The 20,654-nt window shown below is 53.9% G+C and overlaps 1 protein-coding gene across 1 annotated transcript in view; it reads left to right on the top strand.

Annotated features, from left to right (window-relative positions):
- The first annotated feature begins 1,819 nt into the window (after window positions 1-1,819).
- The window catches only part of Pmepa1 (prostate transmembrane protein, androgen induced 1), a 53,089-nt gene continuing 34,254 nt past the window's right edge, over window positions 1,820-20,654 (top strand). Inside the window, exon 1 of the mRNA XM_036185352.1 lies at window positions 1,820-2,270. Coding sequence (XP_036041245.1) covers window positions 2,174-2,270 — 97 coding nt within the window. The 5' untranslated portion in view covers window positions 1,820-2,173. The remainder of the gene's footprint in view (window positions 2,271-20,654) is intronic.

Below are 20,654 nucleotides of genomic sequence, written 5' to 3'. Positions count from 1 at the left end.
TACAGTTGAGGTGAGCAGGCCTGGGTTGACCTTACCACCCAGCCCAGCTTCTCAGGACCCTCCCAGACAAGAATAGTTTCCCTTCCATTTGGATCTCAGCCAGACTTAGCCAAGCCAAAGATCTGCAGGGAGCCAGGGGTGGGGGTGGGGTCGAGTGGGGTGGGATGGAGAAGTGGATGGATATGACTGGTGCTCAGGCAGAGCAGCCTCTCTCATGGTGAGGCCATAACCCCTGTCCTGAACTGATAGTGGCTTTGAGACTAAGTTGCTTGAAGCTGGAGATATGGCTCAGCCCTTAAGAGTACTTTACCATTTCTTTTCCAGAGGACCTGAGTTTGGTTCCCAGCACTCACATGTTGGCTCATAACCATCTGTAACTTCAGTTCCAGAGGGATCAATCCATGGCCTTCTTCTGTCCATTGCGAAATTTTGTCCATAGGCAAAAATTCATACATATATAAATACCAAGATTGAGCTGCTATTTCAAACAAATGGGCAGGAGCATCTTGGAATTTCCCTCTGGCAGGACTGGGCTCCAGGGTGGATACTTCAGGAAAGTCCCCCAAGGTAGGGCAGAGGAACCCACTTCCTGCTGGGCTGCTCTGCAAACTCTAGACTATTCTCAGCTCCACCTTCTCCTCCTCCATGCAGTCTATAAAAATAAAATAGCAATAAGCTGTAAACACTTCCCCCCTCCCTAAAGACAAGGGGGCAGACCTCTAGAGACTTAAAAAAAAGGGGGGGCCATGTGTGGGAACAGTTACCCCCTAACCCCCTACCCCCACTCCTCCCTACCCCCCCACCCCACTTGGGCAGAACTCAGGTTCCAACTTCCTGTGACCTCCTCCTCAACCCGAGCTTCGCTGACCACTTTCCCTGGTTGTAAAATGGAGCCAAATCAAATAATATTTTGGGGTGGCATTACTATCTGTGCATTTCTGGCACACAGTAGGCACACCACACGAGGTAGTGTGGAAGTTCAGGAAGGGGTCAAAGAGGCGCACTTTACATTTGAGGCTAGAGTTGCACTTGGGATGAGAGGCCTCTTACGTAATAGTTTAATATCTTTGTACCCAGAGCATGGGTTCCCGGAGCTCTCGAGTAATTAATTAAAACTTCATGAACAAAAAGCACACTCCCGTGACCCCCTTTTGCACTCTGAGCCACACACTCCAGCCCGTGAGGTGGCCCTTGGGGCAGCAGATAGAGGGTGTGTAACTGCTGGGGTGCCCCATGACAATGCCCCCCTCCTCAAGTCCTGGGCACTAATTTACAAGACTAGGTCCGGAAGGCGCTTCTAGGAGCAATCCAGGGCGTGTCTACAGGAGTCTCAGTCTATCCAAAACCCAGCTAAAATGCCGGGGTTCCGGGGCGTGGTGGGGTGGCTGGAGCCTCGTGTGGCTGCAGAATGGAAAATGGAGAGTCTCCTGAGAAATCCGGCCACCGGTGGGTCTTTACCCCGGGGTTCATCATGCTCTGATTTCCATGTATTGAACACCTCAACGCTCCCTCAGAAACCTCTTAGTCTTGACCCAGGGGCAGGATTTTGGGGAAGAACACCTTAACTTCTCGCTTTGAGTCTTGTTCTGGGTTGTGGCTGCCTTAGAACTGGGAACCCCCGGGGACCTGACTGGGGAGTCCCGAGGGCGCCGGGTCTATGCGGGCACAGGGATCGGGCCCTTTAAGAGCCCGCCCCGTGCGCGGCGGGCCCGCCCCCCGGGCCGAGGAGGGTGCGGGGGCCGTCGGCGGGGATTGGCGCAGCGCGCGCCCCCTCCGCGGCCCCCGCGCGGTGGGAACCGGCAGCCCCGTCTAGCGCTGACGTCAGACCGTCTGCCTGCCTCCGACCGCGGGCGCGCGGCGCAACCCGATCTCCTTGGACTTGAATGAGGAGCGGGCGGCGGCGCTCGGCTGCGGATCGGCCGGCGCGCAGGCTGAGCCCGGCGGCCCCGCGCCCCGGCCGCCCGCCCGTGCCCCGCACGCCACCCGCGGCCACGGCCCGCCGCCCCGGGGTTCCCGCTCGGCGGCCGGGGGACCCAGCTCGCCCCGGGGACCTCGGCGGCGCCCCGAGCCCGCGCCGCGCCGCTCGCTGTATGCGGGGCCCGAGCCCCGCGCGCCGGCCGGAGCCGCCCCCCGCGCCCCGCGCCTAGCGCCCCGCGCCGCCCGTGACCGCTTGATGGGGGTCAACGGCACCGCCGCCGCCGCCGCCGGGCAGCCCAATGTCTCCTGCGCGTGCAACTGCCAGCGCTCTTTGTTCCCCAGCATGGAGATCAGTGAGTGAGCCCTTTCCCCCCGGGACAGCTCCGTGGGATCCCCAGCCCGGGACGTCGCGATCGCGTGGGGATTCGGGGGGCGCGCGCCTGCCTCGCCCAGGCTCCCCGGCTGCGCCCGCCGCGCCCCGGGCGCGCCCTCCTGGAGGCTCGCGGCAGCTGGCGGCCGGCCCGGCTTTGTCCCGCGGCGCTGCGAGCCTGGCACGGTCCCCGCCGCGCTCGCCCCGCCCGGCCCGACTCGGACCCGGGGCTCGGCCTGGACGTCGTGCCGCGCAGGAAGGCCAGGCGGGCCGGGGAAGTTTCCATTTCGTTTTCCCCAGGGGCCGAGGCGATGGAGCAATTAGGCTCTTTATCAACTTTGGACGGGGGTTGAGGGGGGCAGCGGGCGGAAGAAGACACTGTCTGGCCCGGGAGGTGTCTGGGGCTCCTGGCATGTGTCTGGAGTGACCGTGGGGATGCGTCCCGGATTTCCGTGCGTCTGTGGAGTGCGCTGGTCTGTCTGTCTGAGTCTCGGCGCGTCTCTGAATGTCTGAATTTGAGTCGCGGTGCCGGCCGTGTGTGTGTGTGTGTGTGTGTGTGTGTGTGTGTGTGTGTGTGTATGTGTCCCTGCACCACTGGCTGTCTGATTTGGTGTATGCGTGTGGTCGCTATGGTGTGAATCCAGCCAGATCTGTGGACCGTTTGTGTCCAGGTGTCTGAATCCAGGGCTCAGCGCTGGTGCGTCTAGCCCACCGCGGATCCCCAGTGTGTGTCATTGTGAATGTCTGTCCCGGACTCCTATAAATAGCCTCTGTCTGGACTGCTTGGCTCACTCTAGCTGGGATGGTGGTTACAGATGAGTCAAAGTTTTGGGGCTGTGAGTGTTGGGACCTCCTGGGAGGTGGTAGACCCAGGGTGGTGAGTGCCATGCTTGAGCCTCGCCGGCCGTTGTCAACATCTGAACCACCACAAGTTGAGATCAGGAAGCATCTACTTCCTTCTGTGGCCCACCCAGGTGGCTGTTGCGTTGGTTAAAGAATTGAAACCTTATTCTCTGCCATCTGCCTTCTAATCTGCACCCTTCCCCTAACTCCCTTTTCTGTTTTTTAGTTTCCCAAAGCATTCCAGGCAAAAGGGCACCCAGCCTTTCCCTAACCCAGACATCCTTCCTCTAGGGGAGCCCCGGGGCAACTGCCACAGAACAGAGTAGTCGCTAGGTGACTCATGGGCTGGTTTCACAGGCAGCTGCTACAGTTTGTGCACCCCCTCCTCCAACCCCCAGTATGTACAGTAAAGCAGAAGGGGTAAAAATAACCTACGACCAGCTCCACCTGCGCCCTGGAAGCAGGCTTGGTGGTGGGTCCCCATGCCTACCTTGACTCTCTGTCTCCCAGTCTTCGATTGGAAAGCCCTCAACTCTCTGTGTCCCACCTCTCCCCAGCCTTCTTGTGCTCCCAGCCAGCCAGGAGGTGTCAAGAGAGCCAGTGTTTGTGGTCTTCCCTTGGCATCTAACCCTATTGCTTCCCAGGAGCCCCCTGTGTGATCTAGGGAGGTTCATGAAATTCACCGGGATGTTATTAAAATAAGTCTACACATGTCTGGGGAGAGGCTGACCGCAGCTCTGTGGATTTGCCTGGTTTCCCTCCTCCCATCGCCTTAGGGGCCCTCCTACAGAAATGAGGGACCCACTTCATGTGATACCACTTTCCAAAGGTAGGACTTTGTGGTCTTGTCTTTTCTCTGCTTTATAGACTTTGAAAAACAACAAAACAAATCATTCTTAATTTTGGCCCTTCATTGTATCAACCTTAGTGCCGGTAGCATGCTGCTAAGTCTGACAACCGGTGTTCAGTCCCGGGAACCCACATGCTGAAAGGAGAGAATGGACTCATAATTGGCCCTAATAATGTCTTCGTTGAGACCAGAATGGCTTGAAACTCTTGGTGGTACCCCATGTTCTCCCCGACTGACAGGGTTAGTGTCTGGAAATCCCCCATCACCCACCCGGGTTAGTTCAGAATTGTCCCCACATTGTATCTGCATAGTCTGTTTACTAAAAGAGAGAGTAAAATAGGGTGGGGGTCGCATAACAATGTAACAGTTTGTTGCTAGTGTTCCCTAAAAGGAAGCCCGAAGGCCTGGTGTTTCCTGGAAGCCCCTGCTAGGAGAGACCAGCAAGGCTGTTTGTTTTTTACCTAACAGGTTGGAAGTTCATATCTGCAAGGGCATTCTCGGGGGGGGGGGGGGGGTCCTCTTCAGGACAGTCTAGAAGGGACTTTTAAGCTATCCTGGGCTGCAGTTCCTCACTGGAAGAGTGCACCCTGCCATGGAATCCATACCCACAGTCTTGATTCCACCCCTGTGATCCAGTACTAGTGACTCCTCCTGGGAACCCTGGTCCATCCCCCTTTGTATTCTTCAGATGTTCTATGTTTCAGACGTGGGAGGGGCTGAGTGAGCTTGGAGCTCTTGTGTTTCAAGTAGAAATGAGAGAAATGAAGGTAGGGACCTTTGACTTAAGGTCCCCAGTCCATTCTAGTCCTTGGTGGGAGTTGTTTCCCTTGGATCCCGTGTCCTGCTCCTTGAATTTGGAACTTGGGTGCCAAAGCAGACCCACCTTAAGCTTAGAGCCTAAAAGAATTCCTTGGGAACCAACCTGAGTCCACCCACAGCTTTGAGGAACCCACCCCTTGTTCCACATACACATTTTTCTTGGTTCTTTCCAAATCTATATCTCAGAGTGGAACCCCTGACTTTCTATGCCTGCTTTACCCGTGGCTTGCAGAGCAGGCTGATTCACACCCAGAGTACTTTCTGGACTGACTGGGTACCGGGGTCCACTAGTCCTGCCTGATTGCCTTTCATTTTGCACACATATGCATAGGCACACTCACATTCTAAATAAATGCCTAAATGTTGAAAAACATTTTTAAGTGAGGTGAACAGCACTCAAGGACCAACACTCCTGGTTGTTCTCTGGCCTCCACAGGCAGAAGCCTGTGTACCTACATGCACCCACATAAACATGCCCTCACCTCCACCCCTACGCACACACCATTCTGAACCCTTAGCCACTCACGCATAGGACATCCAGTTTTGCCTCCGTTGGTTTGTCTGGTGCACACCGTTTGTATTTAACACTGTTTGAATCGGGGTGACTCGGCCTCCAGACTGGGCCAGATCATTCTCTGTTGGGAGGGAGAAGACTGACCCATGCACGTGGCCTCTACCCACCAGATGCTGGTACCTCTCTCTCTTCTAGTTATGACACACAGTCCATCTCCAGATGCTCTGCTGGGAACCACTTTTGGCTTCAGCAAAGACACTTGGGTGCTGGAGGGGGACCTTTCGGAAGTTAGCCGTTTGTCCTTGAAGTTGACACCTGCCACTCATCCGCTTAGCTTTATTGAGTGCCCATTACTGTGCACCACGGGGGAGGAAGACAGTGTCTCCTGTGGAGTTGCTTTTCAGCCTGAGTGTGTTGGGTCAAGGTTCTGGCTTCAAGTCAGGAGGGTGTTTCTGGGTCCAGGGTGAATGGTGTGCATTGGACAGCATCTACTTCCTCGTGGGCTTCTGCACTGGGACTTTTAACCCACAGGTCTCCGGCTGTCTGGGTTTTAGGTCATTAGGCAGCAAGTGTGTGTTGTGACCGTGGTCTTGGACTGTTTAGTGACTGTCAAGGTGCAAAGTAACTCGTAGGGATGATCTCGCGCATGTGGGCACGAGCTTCACGCACAGCTGCTGTCCTTTGCTGCCTTCCCTCTGAGTTGGGGGAGAACAGGGAATTCTCCTCATCCTACAAGTTGGACACTTTTTTTTTGCTGTCCTTGTAAAGAGGAGAGCGAGGTGGTGTCATTAGGGGGCAGATTGGCATGGTAAACCCAGAAAGAGAGGTTGTCAGCAGCCAGGGGCTTTGGGGGAGGGAGTGACCGAGGCTGGCAAACCCAGAGCCCTGGCTAGGTGGCCCAGGCAACTGATTAGTTTTTAAAAGTAAGGAAATGTCCTGGATGCTGGTGCTGGTGGAAGTCAAAGCGAGGTGCCCTGTGGCGTGCCTTCTCTCTTGGGGTGTCATCGTCCATGGGCAGGCCTGGGGGCTGAGTCCCTCCCCTCCCCAGCATCACTTCTTTGAAGATGCCCAAAGTGAGGGCAGGAGGTCAATACCTCTCGTTTGCTTCCTGAAAGTCATAGCATAACACAGGTGTGGCCCACACATGTGGAGCTGCGTGTCTGTGTGTCTGCTCTCTGTGTGTCTTAGGGAACCCTGAAGACGGTACCACGCTGCCGCCATCCCTGAGGGGCTATCAGAGGCTGATAGGACTGAGGGCAGTCACTGTCACCCCGAGGTGCACTCAGGAAGCTGTGATGCACATCCCCACCACCGTGAGTTGGAAGCATAGCTCAGTGGTAGAGCACTGGCCTGCTGTGTGAGGGGCTGTGAGTTCCGGCTCCAGCACTACAGAATAAATACATAATGAAAAGGAAGGCTTCTCCCTTCCCCCAAGCCTACCTAAGTTACCACAGGTGCATGTCCATGCCAACCAGACCTTTCAGGTGGTGAAATGTAGCTGTCAAACTCCTAGATTGATTGACGGGTTGATTCTTTTCTGGGGTTGATTCTTTTCTGGGCTGAGAGTGGAACCCACGACCTTGCCAGGCAAGGACTCTGCTGCCAAGCCACACCTCTGCCGCTCCTGGGTTCTAACAGTCGGCAGTTTTTATCATATTTCTCCTTCTCTCACCAAGAAAACCTACAAAACTCACCCCAGACATGGTCTACCTTTGAGTGACCTGTCCTGCAGAGTGACCAAGGACCAAAGGGACAGAGAAGCCCAGAGTTGTTGCTGTCTTGCTTTCTGTCATGTGACCTGTCAGAACATGGTGTCGCAGCACCCCCTTTTACTGGGACTGAGCAAGGATCTGGAGGCCATTGGCACAGTGGCCTCTTCTGGGCTGAGGGCAGTGGTGGGCTCAGATTAGCTGTGACTATTTTGTCCTGCCCTCTGGTGGTCCCACCCTGGCACTCTGCCTGATTAGAAAGCTTTTGCCAAGGACAGGTTTCCCCATCCTCAGACCAGCTGGGAATGTTGGAATCCACAGGCCCACCTGGGAGGCTGACCTTGAATGTGGGTAATTGAATATTGGTGTCATAATCCTGTCTTTGCCAGGCCCACCGCAGACAGAGCTGGCGAAAACCCCAGCATGCCTTCCCTGGCGCAGGAGGCCCAGACAGTGTTTTAGGGCTTGCCAGCAGGGGTCTCTTAATCTGGGCAGCTTTGGGGCCCAGATGCTGGGGCAGAGGCAGTGGGGAGGCACAAACTTGAGCCATGAAATCAACGCTACCCTGTGACATCCAGATACTCACTGGGTCCGGTTCCTAACTAAGACTGGTGCCTAGGGCACATAGACAAGAGGCCCACAGTTTGGGAAGTCAGGGTCCACACTTGGCTTCGGTACAAAGGCCTGGTCTTCACTGCCCTGCTGGTGATATGGGTGGGAGGAACAGAGCCTCTGGTTTATTTCCCCCTGCTTTCTTCCCAAAGTGGGCTGCGCCCCTTCAGGAAGCCATGGCAACCCGGAGCACTGACAGCCTCATTTTCCCATCTGGTGACTACAAAGCTAAACCCTGACACCTTGGGTGGGGGAAGAGGGGGTCTCACCAGGGTCTTGTTAGTCACTAGCAGAAACCACTGTCACCAAGCTGAGGAAAATTCCCAGGGCAGCTTGCTCATAGCATGGCTTCAGCCCCATGGGCGGAGATGGGGGTTGGACCTGCAAAAGTTTGGGGCGTCAGCTTTCTGGGAGCTGCAGAGTGCCTTCTCTCTGTTCCCAGGGTGACTGGTAGATGTTTACTTCCTTTCCATTTACTGGTTGGATCTGGCAGAGATTTTGTGTGCCAGGTACCAGTGACAGATTTTCCCCGCAGTCTTGGGAACAACCCTGTGAGATTGCTACTACCACCCTGCAGAGAGAAAAGTGGGGTCTGAGAGGAGAAGCCTTTGGTCCCAGGTCACACAGCCAGGACCTCGTGTTCAGCGGACTCCACCCTGAGGCCCTGCTGCTCACACTTACGCATTTTCTACCTTCCTACACCACACCCCATGCTCTCTGCAAAGGTTTGTAACCCTAAGAGCGCAAGCCTCTGTCGTATTATTTGAGAGTGCTAGTCAGTCAACTGCCGCAGTTAAGTTGCCAGGGCCATTCCGCTTGGCCAGGGCTCCACATCCCTGGAAGTGTGTTTGCTCCTTGGGCTGTGTGGGGAGCCAGAGTCTTTGCTGGGATACCAGCACGTGTTACCACTGAGTTTGACACAGGACTGACAAATGTCCCCAGAGGGACCAAATCCTGACATTATTGGGAACATCACAGGACACAGGACTCCTTCTGGAATTTAATAGCATTTGTCCCACGCTTGTGCCCTGTGTCATTCAGGTGATGTGACAGTTGGGAATGGTACAATAGCTGCTGAATGTTCCACTGAAGGGCCTAGCCGGAAGGCATAAGCCAGTCCTGGGGCTGAGGAAATCAGGAAAGCCCTGGCTGGGCTTCAGGTCCCCTCTCTTTGAACCTTCACACCTGACCTGGTGGCCACTCGATGTTTGTGCACTAGTCATCTGGTGTCTTGTTTTGCTGCTCACCCATCTCAGAGGGCCTGCGGCCCGTGTCTGTTTGTTGTAATATCCCCCACCCCCACAGGGAACATTGGTTAGGCAGGGTGGAAGACATGCTGTAAAGAGTGGCAGACGCTAGAGTCTGTTCATGATACCCTTCATCCCAAATCGTCACTGATTCCTATTAATCAGGGTCAGGAGAGTCTGTGTTGGCCCCTGAAATTTCTAAGAGCTGAGGTGTTTTTTCCTGCCTTTTTGAAAAAAGCAGGCTTCTAGAATATTCCAGGCAGATCAGGATGTGGTCAAGGTACAGGCTTTGAAGACCTTCAGTTTTGAGGCAAACTTGAGACCCCTCCTGTGTCCCCTCTTACCCCTCTGTAAGATGGAGGGAGGCAGACGCCCACTTTGTGGGGTTGTGAAGATAGTTCCTGTGCTATACGCTCCCTGGCATAAATTATTTCTAATGCTCAGAAGTTCCTAGTCTTTGGGGCAGGAAGCTTTACCCTCGCCTCCTCCCCACCAACTCAGAGATGTCAAAGCTGAGTCAAGGTGCAGGAGCTGAAATCAGCACCGTGCCTTCCCATCACAACCCAAATGTCTCCCAACCTGGGGCTAAGCAGCCACCGTCGATGCGGTCCCACTAAAGGTTTCGGACTGACCAAGATACAGTAGTGTCTCCTGCATGAAGACCCTGGGAGACAGTGTAGTGGATAGCCATCCCAGCATTGGCCTGGAAGTTCCAACCCCCATTGAGGCTTCAGTAATGATCACGCCCACAAGGCGGGGCAGAGGAGGGAGCGGAAGACCGAGGATCAAGAGGAGGTCGCTCTCTTGGTTCGGGGACCCTGGACGCAGGAGGTAGACCGAGCAGAGTTCTCCAGAGAACACCGCCGGACTGCGCTATACCTTTGCCAGACCCTGCAACCTACCCCTTCATTTGTAAGTTACCCCATAAAATAAACCTCCCTTTTAACTACGTGGAGTGGCCTTAATAATTTCACCAATAAGACAGAGCCGCTGACCTCCTAGGGCAGTGCTGGTGGAGTTGGTTCCTGGCCATTTTGGCTGGACCAAAGTTTTGGAGCTGGGCCTGGTGGCTCACACCTTTAATCCCAGCACTCAGGAGACAGAGGACGTTGGATCTCTGTGAGTTGGAGGAAAGTTTTGGGCCATTGTGACTTACTCAAGTGGCAATCCCAAACACTACCACTGAGCTACATTCACCAGCCCTTTAAAAAAAAAAAAAAAAGTCTGTTTTTGAGACAGGATCTCACTGAGTTGCCCAAGGTGGCCTTGTAGCCTAGACCTGCTTTGAACTTGTGACCTTTCTGCCTTAGCCTACTGAGGAACTAGGATGATAGTCCTGTGCCATCAGATGCAGGAACAAGAACCTTCTGGCTCCTCTGTCACTGGGGGAACATCACCATCTGCCTCCCCTCTTCTCCTTAGTAGTAACACTGGATTCCCCCAGGGATGGGCAGGCACAGCCCAAATCTGGAGAGTCACATGACTCAGGTTTAGAGAAACAGCCGAGTCTTGCCTGTCCCCAGTACACATATTTGTTGTGGCAGTAGGCTGTGCTTAGCCCCAACTGAGCAGGTATGACTGAAGGTAGAACCCATGATTGATACTGGTACAGAGCTGGACAACAGACGGATAACCAGCAGGAAAGTGTGTGGGTTTGTGCTGGCCACCAGTTTTCCCGTGGCTCCCAGGAGTGTGGGGGCAGTGTTCTGTAAAGGGACATGCAAGGGTCTGCCTGTGGCAGCTGTCACCCCTGCTGGTGGCATAGTTTCTCATTCATTCATCAGGGCTCTGAGAGTTCTGTTGGTCCGTAAAGGATCTAGGGTAAGGTGTTCCTCCTTGGCTTTGAGAGGGCACGGTAGAAGTGATGGATCCAGATGTGTGTTTGTGTGTTCATCTAGGCTCAACACGGTACAGATGTACAGTACAGAAATACAAGGACAAACTTGGAGAAATCTGTTCTCACCTTATACCCTGTAGTCCCAGGAGATTGAACTCAGGGCTTTAAAGCTTGGTGGCAAGCAGTTCCTTTACTTGCTGAGCCGTCTGACTGGCCCTCACACACATATCTTCCTGTGTGTAAATAGTCCTAAAAGCATTATAATGTATGTATACAAACATATGCATATGCTGTCTGTTTCAAAGTGTATGAATCCCCCACCAGGGGTTTCTATGGAATCCCTTGCTTGGTTCCTGCCAGGCCTGAGCCTTCTTTCAGCTCAGATTGCTTTTAGCTTTGGCCGGGTAAAGCCAGCTTCCAGGCTGTCCTAGGCAGAAGAGCAGTGAACAGCCACATCCATTTTTCAGCAAATTTGGGCAAAACAATCCATCCTTCTCCTCCTGAGAGGGCTTTCAGTCCCAGCAGTCATGGCTACCTAGTACCCCTACCCACCGAGACGAGACTCTAAGAGAGGCACCAGGAACCCACCTGCCCCAGTTCCCTCAAAGCACCATCCAGGCCATGGTGTCCCACAGGCCAGAGCTCTCTGCAGTCTCCAGCCACAGGGCCTCTGATTCACCGCTCTTGCCTTGCCGTGGCTTCTGCTGTTGTGAGAGCCTTGAGTTCCTGTGCTGAAGTGATTTGAGAAGCCATCATTAGGCTCTTCAACAAGAAGGGCTTAGTGACGGCCTGGGGGTGACGGCGCCAGGGCCAGGTGGGACTCTGCCTGGGAGTAGGAGACAGGTGGGAGATAAATTTAGCCCTCCCAAACCAGGCCCCCACCAGGGCGGGCCACCCTTGACACAGGGACTGCACAAGCTGCTTTGTGAGATTCTAACCCCAGCCCATGGGCTGACTCTCTGGAGACCCCTTTTTCTACAACAGGTAATAATGATTCTTTGATCTAAACCTCCTCCTATGGGTGGTGATTGAGGTGGCACGTTAGAATTGGGTGGCTGGGTGCTCAGCCTTCCAACCAGAGAAAGGCAGTCTCTGGGTTTTGCCAGTATGTCTATACTTGCTCACACTTTATAGCAAATTTCTGAGTTCCCCCACCCTCCGGGTGACTGCCTGCTCACCCACAAAACTTAAAGGTCAGATGGTGAAAATGGAGAGGACTCCCCAGACCTGGAAGCCCCCCCCCCGAATGTGCACATGTGTAGCTACACACGTGCACTCCCATTTTGCAGGTCCCTAGCTCCCTAGTTGGTGAACTTCCTCTATCTGGTCATGACTCTAATTGCCTTTCCACAAACAATTTAGTCGGTAATAATTCTGTGAACCTATGAATCAACTTTGCGCAAACACCCTGAGTAATTTCTTTGTTCTTTTCTTTCTACTTTGTAATTGGTGTCTGCAAAAGCCAAAGGTTTGGTCTTGTGGAAGGTGTGATTCATTTATTGGTGTCTGTGCCTCCTCCTTATCGCTCAGTCACTTGGGAATGCAGTCATGGTGAGCCACTGGTGATTCATGCGAGGCCAAGCTCAGTGGCCCTGGGGTCACGGCCATAGGAGAGAACCATTCCTCTCATCTATTTATGGGATGGGTAGGAGATGAGGGGTGTCGGAACCCAGCTTTGAATGGTGCCATTGTCTTAGCGAGGATGGTGGACACTCACTCAATGTGTTCTTAAGTGTGGGTCTGGCGCTCTGTGCAGTCTGTGAAAGAAGTCACCAGCCCTGCCCGCCCCATTTCCCTGACTGTAATTATTAGATGTCTACTGCGGTGGGGTCTTTGCACAGTTGTCAGGCATGTGAACTTGCACATGGTGCTACTGCTGTCTAATTTTATAAGTTGCTTTGGGCTCTAGATTAAAATGGTCACTTTGGTCCCATCTAGGAGACAGTTAGAGCTGTTTGCCCACGTGGCCCAGAGGTGTAATTACACAGCCCGCTTCCGATGCCCTGAATCGAGGCTCCAAGTATAAGTTCAGATCCAAGGGTTGATAATTACCTGAGTATTTCTCTCTCTCCCTATGTGATTTTTTTCCTGGCTGATCTCCTCTCAATGAATTCTAATCCGCACAGCTTCTCACTGGGTCACCCACTCTGCGCATTATATATTCCTGGCTTGGGTATTCTCAAGTCCACAGCTTCTAGGGCAGACCAGGCACGGAGCACATCAACAATATCTGTCCAGTTATTGGCCTGGTAGTGTGAGACTTGCTGGTGACTTTATTGACCTGCTTTGTGACTTTCAAAATATAGATCAGGACTGTCTATAGTACCTGCCATTCGATTAAGTACTCCACTTGCTGCTCCTGGCAGACATTGCTAATCAATTGTAGCATCTTCTTGCTGGGCTCAGATCCTTACCCAAGTGGTGCTCCTGATGTGCTCTTGAGTGGGTTTAAGCAGTGATGGCACTGGTGCTCCAGGGTGGTGCCGAGCCCTGGAGGCTGTAGACTCCTGGCAGGACAAGGGATTGCTCCCTCTAGAAGCCAGCAGGCCCTTCCACCGACCTCCCCTTGTCAATAGTCTCCTGTGCCACTTAGCAACTCACAGGCTGTCCTTTGCTGAGTCCCTCCCTGCAGGTGACATAGCCCTACTTTCAGCTCTTAGGTCTTCCAGACCCCTGATATGTATTCGAGACCTGGAGTAAGATACCACCAGGTGAAATGATGCCCCGATAACACTGGCCTTCTTTAAACCAGCGTCCCACGCTTGAGCCTGCAGAGGTTTCTGTTTCATCTTGCCTGCTTCTCCCACAGATGTTGAGTTCCACCCTTTACAGTCTAGAGAGAAGCTTGAGGGCTTTGCTCTGGAATAGGCTTGGATGCCTGGGCTGGGGTGAGGGGAGCAGAGAGCTTCAGAAATAAGAGCGAGAAAGGGAGATCCTGGGAGAACAACCCTGACATCTCACACTCTGTCTGCTTGGGGGTTCTAGGCACTCCCTGCACAGCGAGCGGTGGCTTTTTAAACCCTAGCAGTGGCAGATGCTCACAGCACTTGGCACGCCCCGCCTCATTAATCCTCATGGCAACCTCAGTGCACACGAGGAGGCGGAGCCAAGTCACTTGCCAAAGATCATTCAGCGCAGAGTTGCAAGGCAGATTTGAACTTGGGCTGAGGGTTCCCAAAGTTGGGCTTCGCTTGCCCAGGCAGAGCCAAGCATTAGAGCCACTTGTCTGGTGTCAGGGGTGTGGCTGATTTGAGGCCTCTCTCTCCCTTCGCCCTCTCTGATTTTCCAGCTGTGTCCCCTTTGGCTGGCCGGGGAAAGCTTTCCCCTCCGCCACACCCTTCCCTTGGAAGGGTCACTGAGCCAGCGGGCAGTGATCCCTGTGGCTCGAGAGAACAGGAACTGTCCGGTATTGGGTTGCAGCTGGAGGAAAAGGGGTCACTGTGACCCATAGGGTGCTGGGGACAGAGCGGAGAGAGAATCACCCTGGAGCAGCCGGCAAGGTGCCTGCAAGTCTATCCTGAAAGTTCAGAGCTGTGGAGAAGCAGGACCCAGAGTCCGGGCTTCCCCTCCCCCTCCCCCCTCCCTCCCTTATCTCCCCCTCCTTAGCTTCCTTCTCTGTCAGAGTAAGTGAGGGCTCTAGCCACCTCTACAGACTAAACGCCTTGGGGGAGGGGGACAGAGTCCAGCCTGAGCCCCTGCTGTGGTACTCATCAGGGCAGGAAGTAGAGATACCAAAATGTTCCCTTGGCCAGGTTTTGTCTCTGTCAAGGCCCCTATCCCTCTTGCACTGCACCTGTCCCCAGGCGGTGTGGCTGTGGGTCCCACGGCCCTGCACTCACCACCTTCTCAGCTCTCTCCCACAGCCTCGTGACTCTGAGACCCTGAGGTTGCAGTGTGGGTGACCCAGGGAGCAGCCACTTCGGACAAGGCAGATAGAAGCGCTTCAAGAGCCAGGCTGGGCCCCAGGGAATAAGCTCAGCAGACCTCTAGATGAGGGACACTTTACAGCCTGCATCTGAGCTCCATGCCTGAGGCCAAGGCCTCCATCTCCATCTCAACCTGGGGTACTCACAGGGCAGAATCCTTGTGGTCATGGTAGGTTTGGCACTTCTGGGACCATGTAGCTCCAAACGTCACAGGTCACAGTCCAGAGCACCTCTGTCTGTGCCCCCTCACCTGGCCTGCATGCCTCTGCAGGGAATGAGGATGTGGGTGACCCCAGACAGGTGTGAGTCATGTCTTGAGGAAGCGGTTACTCAGAGGTGGTGAACTCAGAAGCTACTGTGCTCCCAGACAGCCTAGACCACAGGATGGAGCTGCCTGTCTTGTGGGGGTTGGGCTGGGGCCTGGCTGTCCAAGCAGATAGTCCAAGGTACTTTCGAGGATGATTCTGACAGACTAAGATCCCCTTCCAACATTCTACTCCAGCATTTTCTGAGGAGGAAAAGACAATGACACAGTGGCCTCGAAGTCAGGGTATGTGGCTTTCAGATGTGTGGCTCTCAGACCTCTACTTGTCATCTGGGAAATGGATGTGTTGGCTTGTCCCACATGTAGACAGCATGCAACTTGTGCCTGGTGTATGAGGCATGGTGTTAGATGCTACCCCTCGAGGGCCCCTAAATCCATTTTACAGATGGAGAGACTGAGGCTCAGGGGAGAAGAGCAAGTGGCTGCTGATGGCTGGCCTGGCTCCAGAAGCTTTCAGGTATCTACCCAACCAAGGAAGTCCCCAGAGGCCTTCAGAGACGTGACAGCCTGGTCCCCTGGAGAAGCTTTTGGGCAATATTGTCTACACTTAACAGGCCTGTGCTTGGGGGTTTTTTCTTACTAGGTGTGGGCAAGGAAAACACAGTTCACATGTACTGACTTCATGAGGCTCCATGTTTAAGGAAAGGCTAAAGGGTTAAAAGGAGTGGAGAGCTGGGCGTGAGGCTCAGTTGGTAGAGCACTTGCCTAGTATATGGTTCTGAGTTCAGTTCCCAGTGCTGAGAAAAAGAATCTAATTGTGGTCAGGAACTGTAGCTCAGTTAAGAGTGCTTGCCTAGCATGCTCCCCTGGGTAAACTGGGTGTGGTATAGTGTTGCATCTCATATTCTAGCACACGAAGGGCAGGAGCATCAGAAGTTCAAAGTCGTCCTCTGCTACATAGGGAGCTTGAGGCTAGCTTGGGCTACACGAGACCCTGTCTCAAAGCAAAGCAAAACAAAACAAAACAAAAAGCAACCAAGTAAACGTGAATTGTTTCTTCCAGTTAGGAAATATTAAGCAATTTTAATTCCTTCCATAGGGTATTTGGAAATGGCAAACATTGGGAAGGCTGCGAGTGACATGTGGGAGCCATGTCCAGGATGCTAAGCACTTCCTGGTCTTTTAGAAGCACCTACATTAAGCCCAGCATGTGGGAGGCAGAGGCAGGCCGTTCTCTGTGGTTCAAGGCCAGCTGGGGCTACCTAGAAGACCCTGACTGAACGCATAGAACTTGAAGAAGCAGGGCTCCCCTTTAAATGGAAGTTTTGCTATTTGGTCTTCTATGGTCAGGTCACCCAGCCATGAGAAAAGTCAAGGTCACCAGGTCAGATCCCAGGGGAATGGTTGTGCTTTGTGTCTGTGCTTCATGAAGGAGGGAGTTTAGTGGCCCGGGCCAGGGCAAGGGGCTGTAGACCCATGCAGATGTGGATGGTGTGGGACCCCTCTCACCTGCAGAGGGACAGGGAAAGCACAGGCTTCCTACAGATGCTTGGGGTCGCCTTAAATACCACAGCAGGCTTTCACTGCATGCTCAGGGTCCATGGACCCTACCATGTGGCCTCGCAATAACACCAGAATAGGGCTGTGTAAAATCCCAAGTGTTCCTCTCTCTGGAGTAGAAAAAAAATCTTATGCTCATTGTGCTGAGGCCTATTAGGAAGAAATGAAGCAGATGTCTGCATGGCCCTGAGCTCCCCACTGTTACTTTGAACCTGATCTTCAGGTCCCCTTTCTGTGGGGACAGCATCAGCCAGCCTAGACTCAGGTTGTGCAGGCTTTTCCCAGCCAAGTGTGGGATCCTGCACTCTAGTCCAGACCCAGAAGAGCACCCAGGCAGGCAATAGGCATCCCAGCCCTTGTGGGAGTTCCCACACTTCCTCACCTCCCTGCTCATCCCGCTGGCCTCTGCCCTGACTACCTGTCTAGGAATTTTTATTGCAGCCCACAGGGGCACTGAGGCTGGCTGACTGGAATGCTAGCACGCCTGGATCTGGCAGGCATGGGGCCGACTTTGAATAGGCAGATGTTGGCTAAGGGCCCCTGGCTTGCTCTCAGGCCCAGTAGGGGCATCCTGGGTGTGCTGCTCAGGGCTTTTCTGGGTATTGGGACACTGCTTCGTGCTTTGATATTTGTCTTGTGAATTCTGATCTCAGTTTGTTTAGCCACATACAGGACAATGGTGATCTTGGAGGCCGTGCTGAATAGCTGACCACAATAAGCTTTGAGGTCTACATTAGGCAGCCCCTTGGCTTCCTGAGACACAACTGAGCACTATGTAGGCGGGGGTGGGAGGGGGTGGAGGGGGGTGCCTGGCTCCCACCATTTCTGATAGGACTCAGTGTCAGTGGTTCCCTCCTACCAGTGAGGACACTGATGACACTTGGGAGGTTCTTCTGTTAGACCCCACGCCTGGTAGGTGGCAGGGTCCCCACAGCCCGGCCCCAGCACCCTCTTGTATTTGCAAGAGTGGGCTATGTACTTGGTCAGTGGAGAGTTCCAGCTTGAGTTGACCTTAACTATCAGTGTTGGTCTGGAACAAAGGTGGTGGCTCAGGACTTCTTGGAGAAGGTGATACAGGGTCATCTTCTACTCTCCAGCCAGGAGTGCTGACAGAAACTCAGGCTCCAGAACCTCCCCGCTCTAGAACCTGCTGCTGGCCAGAGGTGCTGAGCCAGTGTTCCAGAACAGGCCTTTTTCTTTTCTTCTCCACCTAAGAGTCCATCCCCCTGCCACAGGCCTTGTGTGGTCTGGTCCCTTTGAAGGGACACTTGTGCTGTCTGAACAAGGCTAGGTATAGGGGTCCCAGGCGCAGGTGAGCTCCACAGCTCCGTGATTTCACAAGTACTGGCTGGTCTAAACAGAGCCAGGCACCACCTGCTGAAGTCCTTACCAGGCAAGGGCATGCCCACTGAGCCCCTGGGGAGCAATTGAGACCTAAGATAGAGGTACCATTGGGCCACTGTTGGAGCTAAAGGGCTTGAGTCTGTCTCCACCCAAGGAGAATGTCCCTTCAGAGGCAGCATCCTTGTCTGTAAAATGGGGCAATTCTTGTCAGAGTCCTGGGGGGATTAGATGAAGGGAATGTATGGCTTGGTGCTGGGCACCTTGTGGCTCAAGAGATGAGTCTGTTTTGTAAAGCTGGGGATTGGACTGAAGGAGGATTGGAGAATGTTTGAGACATCTCTAACTTCGGGGGTGGGGGGACGGTGCTAGAAAGGGTTCAGAGGTATGAATAGTTCTTCCTAGGGAGAAACAGGTTTCATGAGGTTGCAGGCCCGCACCCTTCCCTGTCATGTTAGGATTCCTTTGTCCTCATTTGTGAGGGGGGTGATGCCAGCACCCAAGCTCTGGGGTTAGTGAGGTAGATGTCTCTGAGCCTCCAGGACGTTAAGCTCCAAGTGGGCCAAATGGAGGTAGCATGGCTGGCTCCTGCCTACGTGGTGGTGGGTAGGTTTTTTTCTCCACTGGGGGCAGAGGGGATAGCAGGAGGCATCTGTTCAGTTTTTCCCCCGAAGGGTAGAGACCACCTTTGAGTAACAGTCCCAGCCCTACCCTACCCCCAGGGGGAGGAGCTTGCATCAGCAAGGGAGCAGACCCACGAGGCAGCAGACATCTCTTCAGAACGCTACCCTGGGCTGGCTGGCTGGCTCATCCGAGGAGGAGGAGCCCCTTCAACCCTTGCAGCTTAGCTCTGTCCCAGAATCAGTCTGTTGCTCCTACAGAGTCCCCCTGCAGTCTCAACCCCTGTGTGGAAGGACCTCTCCAGATGAGCTGGGGAGGGTCCCCAGGAGGGAGGGATCTGTGCCAACTGTGGCTTTATGCACATGCTACTCTCCCATCCTGGACTGCTTTGTGCTTGGATTGTGTTTTAACTACTGAACACCTACTGTGCACTAAACCTTCAGGTTCACACACAGTGTGACATCAGGAAGCCAATGAGGAGACTTGTGAGTGTGTACTTCAGCTCTCAGAGTCGTTCAGGGAAGGCCGGGACTCTCGGTCTGTCTCTTTGCAGATCCCCCCTTCCCATGAGTGTTGTAAGTGATCTTGGGAGTATGCCACCGTTCGGGGAGCACATGTTCTTAGCTCACATGTGGTAGTGAGATGTGGCACTCTGAAACGTTCACTTTAACTGCCCTTCTCTTAGGTTACAGGTTCTAGGGAGGAGCCACAGGGCTGCAGGCACACTCCTCAGGCATCGAGGCCAGAGTCAGCTGGTGTCTCAGTAACTAATGAGCCTCAAAGCCAGATCTGCACCCCATCTGTGAGTGTGTCCTAGGATAGGACGGAGCAGTAGACTCCCCAGCTGCACATATGCCTGATGCTCAGTTGGCCCCTGGTGTCCACGCAGCTGGAAAACATTTGAAAATGTGTGTGTTGGTGACTGTAAGACTCCTTGATCCTTGTCATTGTCCCCTGAACAGTAGGTCAGAGTTACATACAGCACTCACTTGCCTTGGGCTCTATCTGTGCTGGGGTTAGAGCTTGAGTACCCTGGATCCTAGCTCGCACTCTACCCCCAACCCCTCCAGCCCTCTCCCTACTGAAGTGTGTGTGTTATAAAAGAACCCAGAGCGTGATGCTGTGAACATGGGCACAGTGTGTCCAAGTGACCGTTCAAAGGACAGACTCCAGTCAGAGCTGGCTCATGTGTTTCTCAGTCCCTAGTGACAATAGCCCGATTCTTATGACTGTGAAGACAACAGAGAGCTCCTTATTTGACTCCAAATTCAAAGAATTTGATGAATGACAAGGACCAAACCCAGTGTCCCTGTTGTTTGTCAAGTGAAGCTGAGGCTGTTCTGCACACAGGTGTGGCTGCCCAAGGGCTGGGGAGGGCAGGCCGTGGGGATTGGGCTTGGCAGTGGCCGTAAGAGTAGGGGGACCACGGAGTGTGCGCTGTATTTGAGTTGCCACAGGGAGTAGATAGCCGTGGGAGTGAGTAACCGTGGGGAGTAGGTGGCCATGGGGAAACAGACTGTCACTTGACCGTTATTGGGAGCCACATGAGCCACCATGGAGAATGGTTGGCCACAGGGAAACTGGCTTCCATGTGAGCTGCCTCAGGGAGGGAGTGACCTTAAGAAGGGAACAAACAGTCACATGGGCAGCCATGGGAAATAGGCTGCCCCCTTGAGTCACCACAGGGAACGAAGGAGCTGCCACAGGGTTTAAGTGACTATGGGAAGTGAGGGTGAGGTGGGGCACAGGGAATGGGCACAGACCTACCTCTCCCTGCGGCCATTTATTTATGTATTTTATGTATATGAGTGCTCTGTCTGCATGTGTGCCTGCATGATCGAAGAGGGCACCAGATCCCATTACAGATGGCTGTGAGCCACCATGTGGGTGCTGGGAATTGAACTGGGGTCCTCTGGAAGAGCAACCAATGCCCTTAACCGCTGAGCCATCTCTCCAGCCCTCTCTGGTCATTAATTAATGGGGTAAACATGGCCCCACCAAGCTGTCAGTGTCCCAGAAACCACTGCTCCCTTGAATGTGTGTGGTTGGAGGTTCTCCGGGGACTTCCATGGATCCACTCTCCATTGGGTTGGTTGGGCCAGAGGGTCTGGTGTGGGGGCCCCTATCTTGGAAGCAGGGTGGACAAGGCTTTGGTGGTGCTAGAAGGCTGGCCTGGGCCTCAGCCTCCTTCTCTGGTACGTGGGGTAGTGTAAGTATTCGTAC

This window comes from Onychomys torridus, chromosome 4 (assembly GCF_903995425.1).
Source record: "Onychomys torridus chromosome 4, mOncTor1.1, whole genome shotgun sequence".
Classification (NCBI taxonomy): domain Eukaryota; kingdom Metazoa; phylum Chordata; class Mammalia; order Rodentia; family Cricetidae; genus Onychomys; species Onychomys torridus.
The sequence above is the reverse complement of the archived record's forward strand: the minus strand, read 5'-3'. Positions and strand labels throughout refer to the sequence as shown.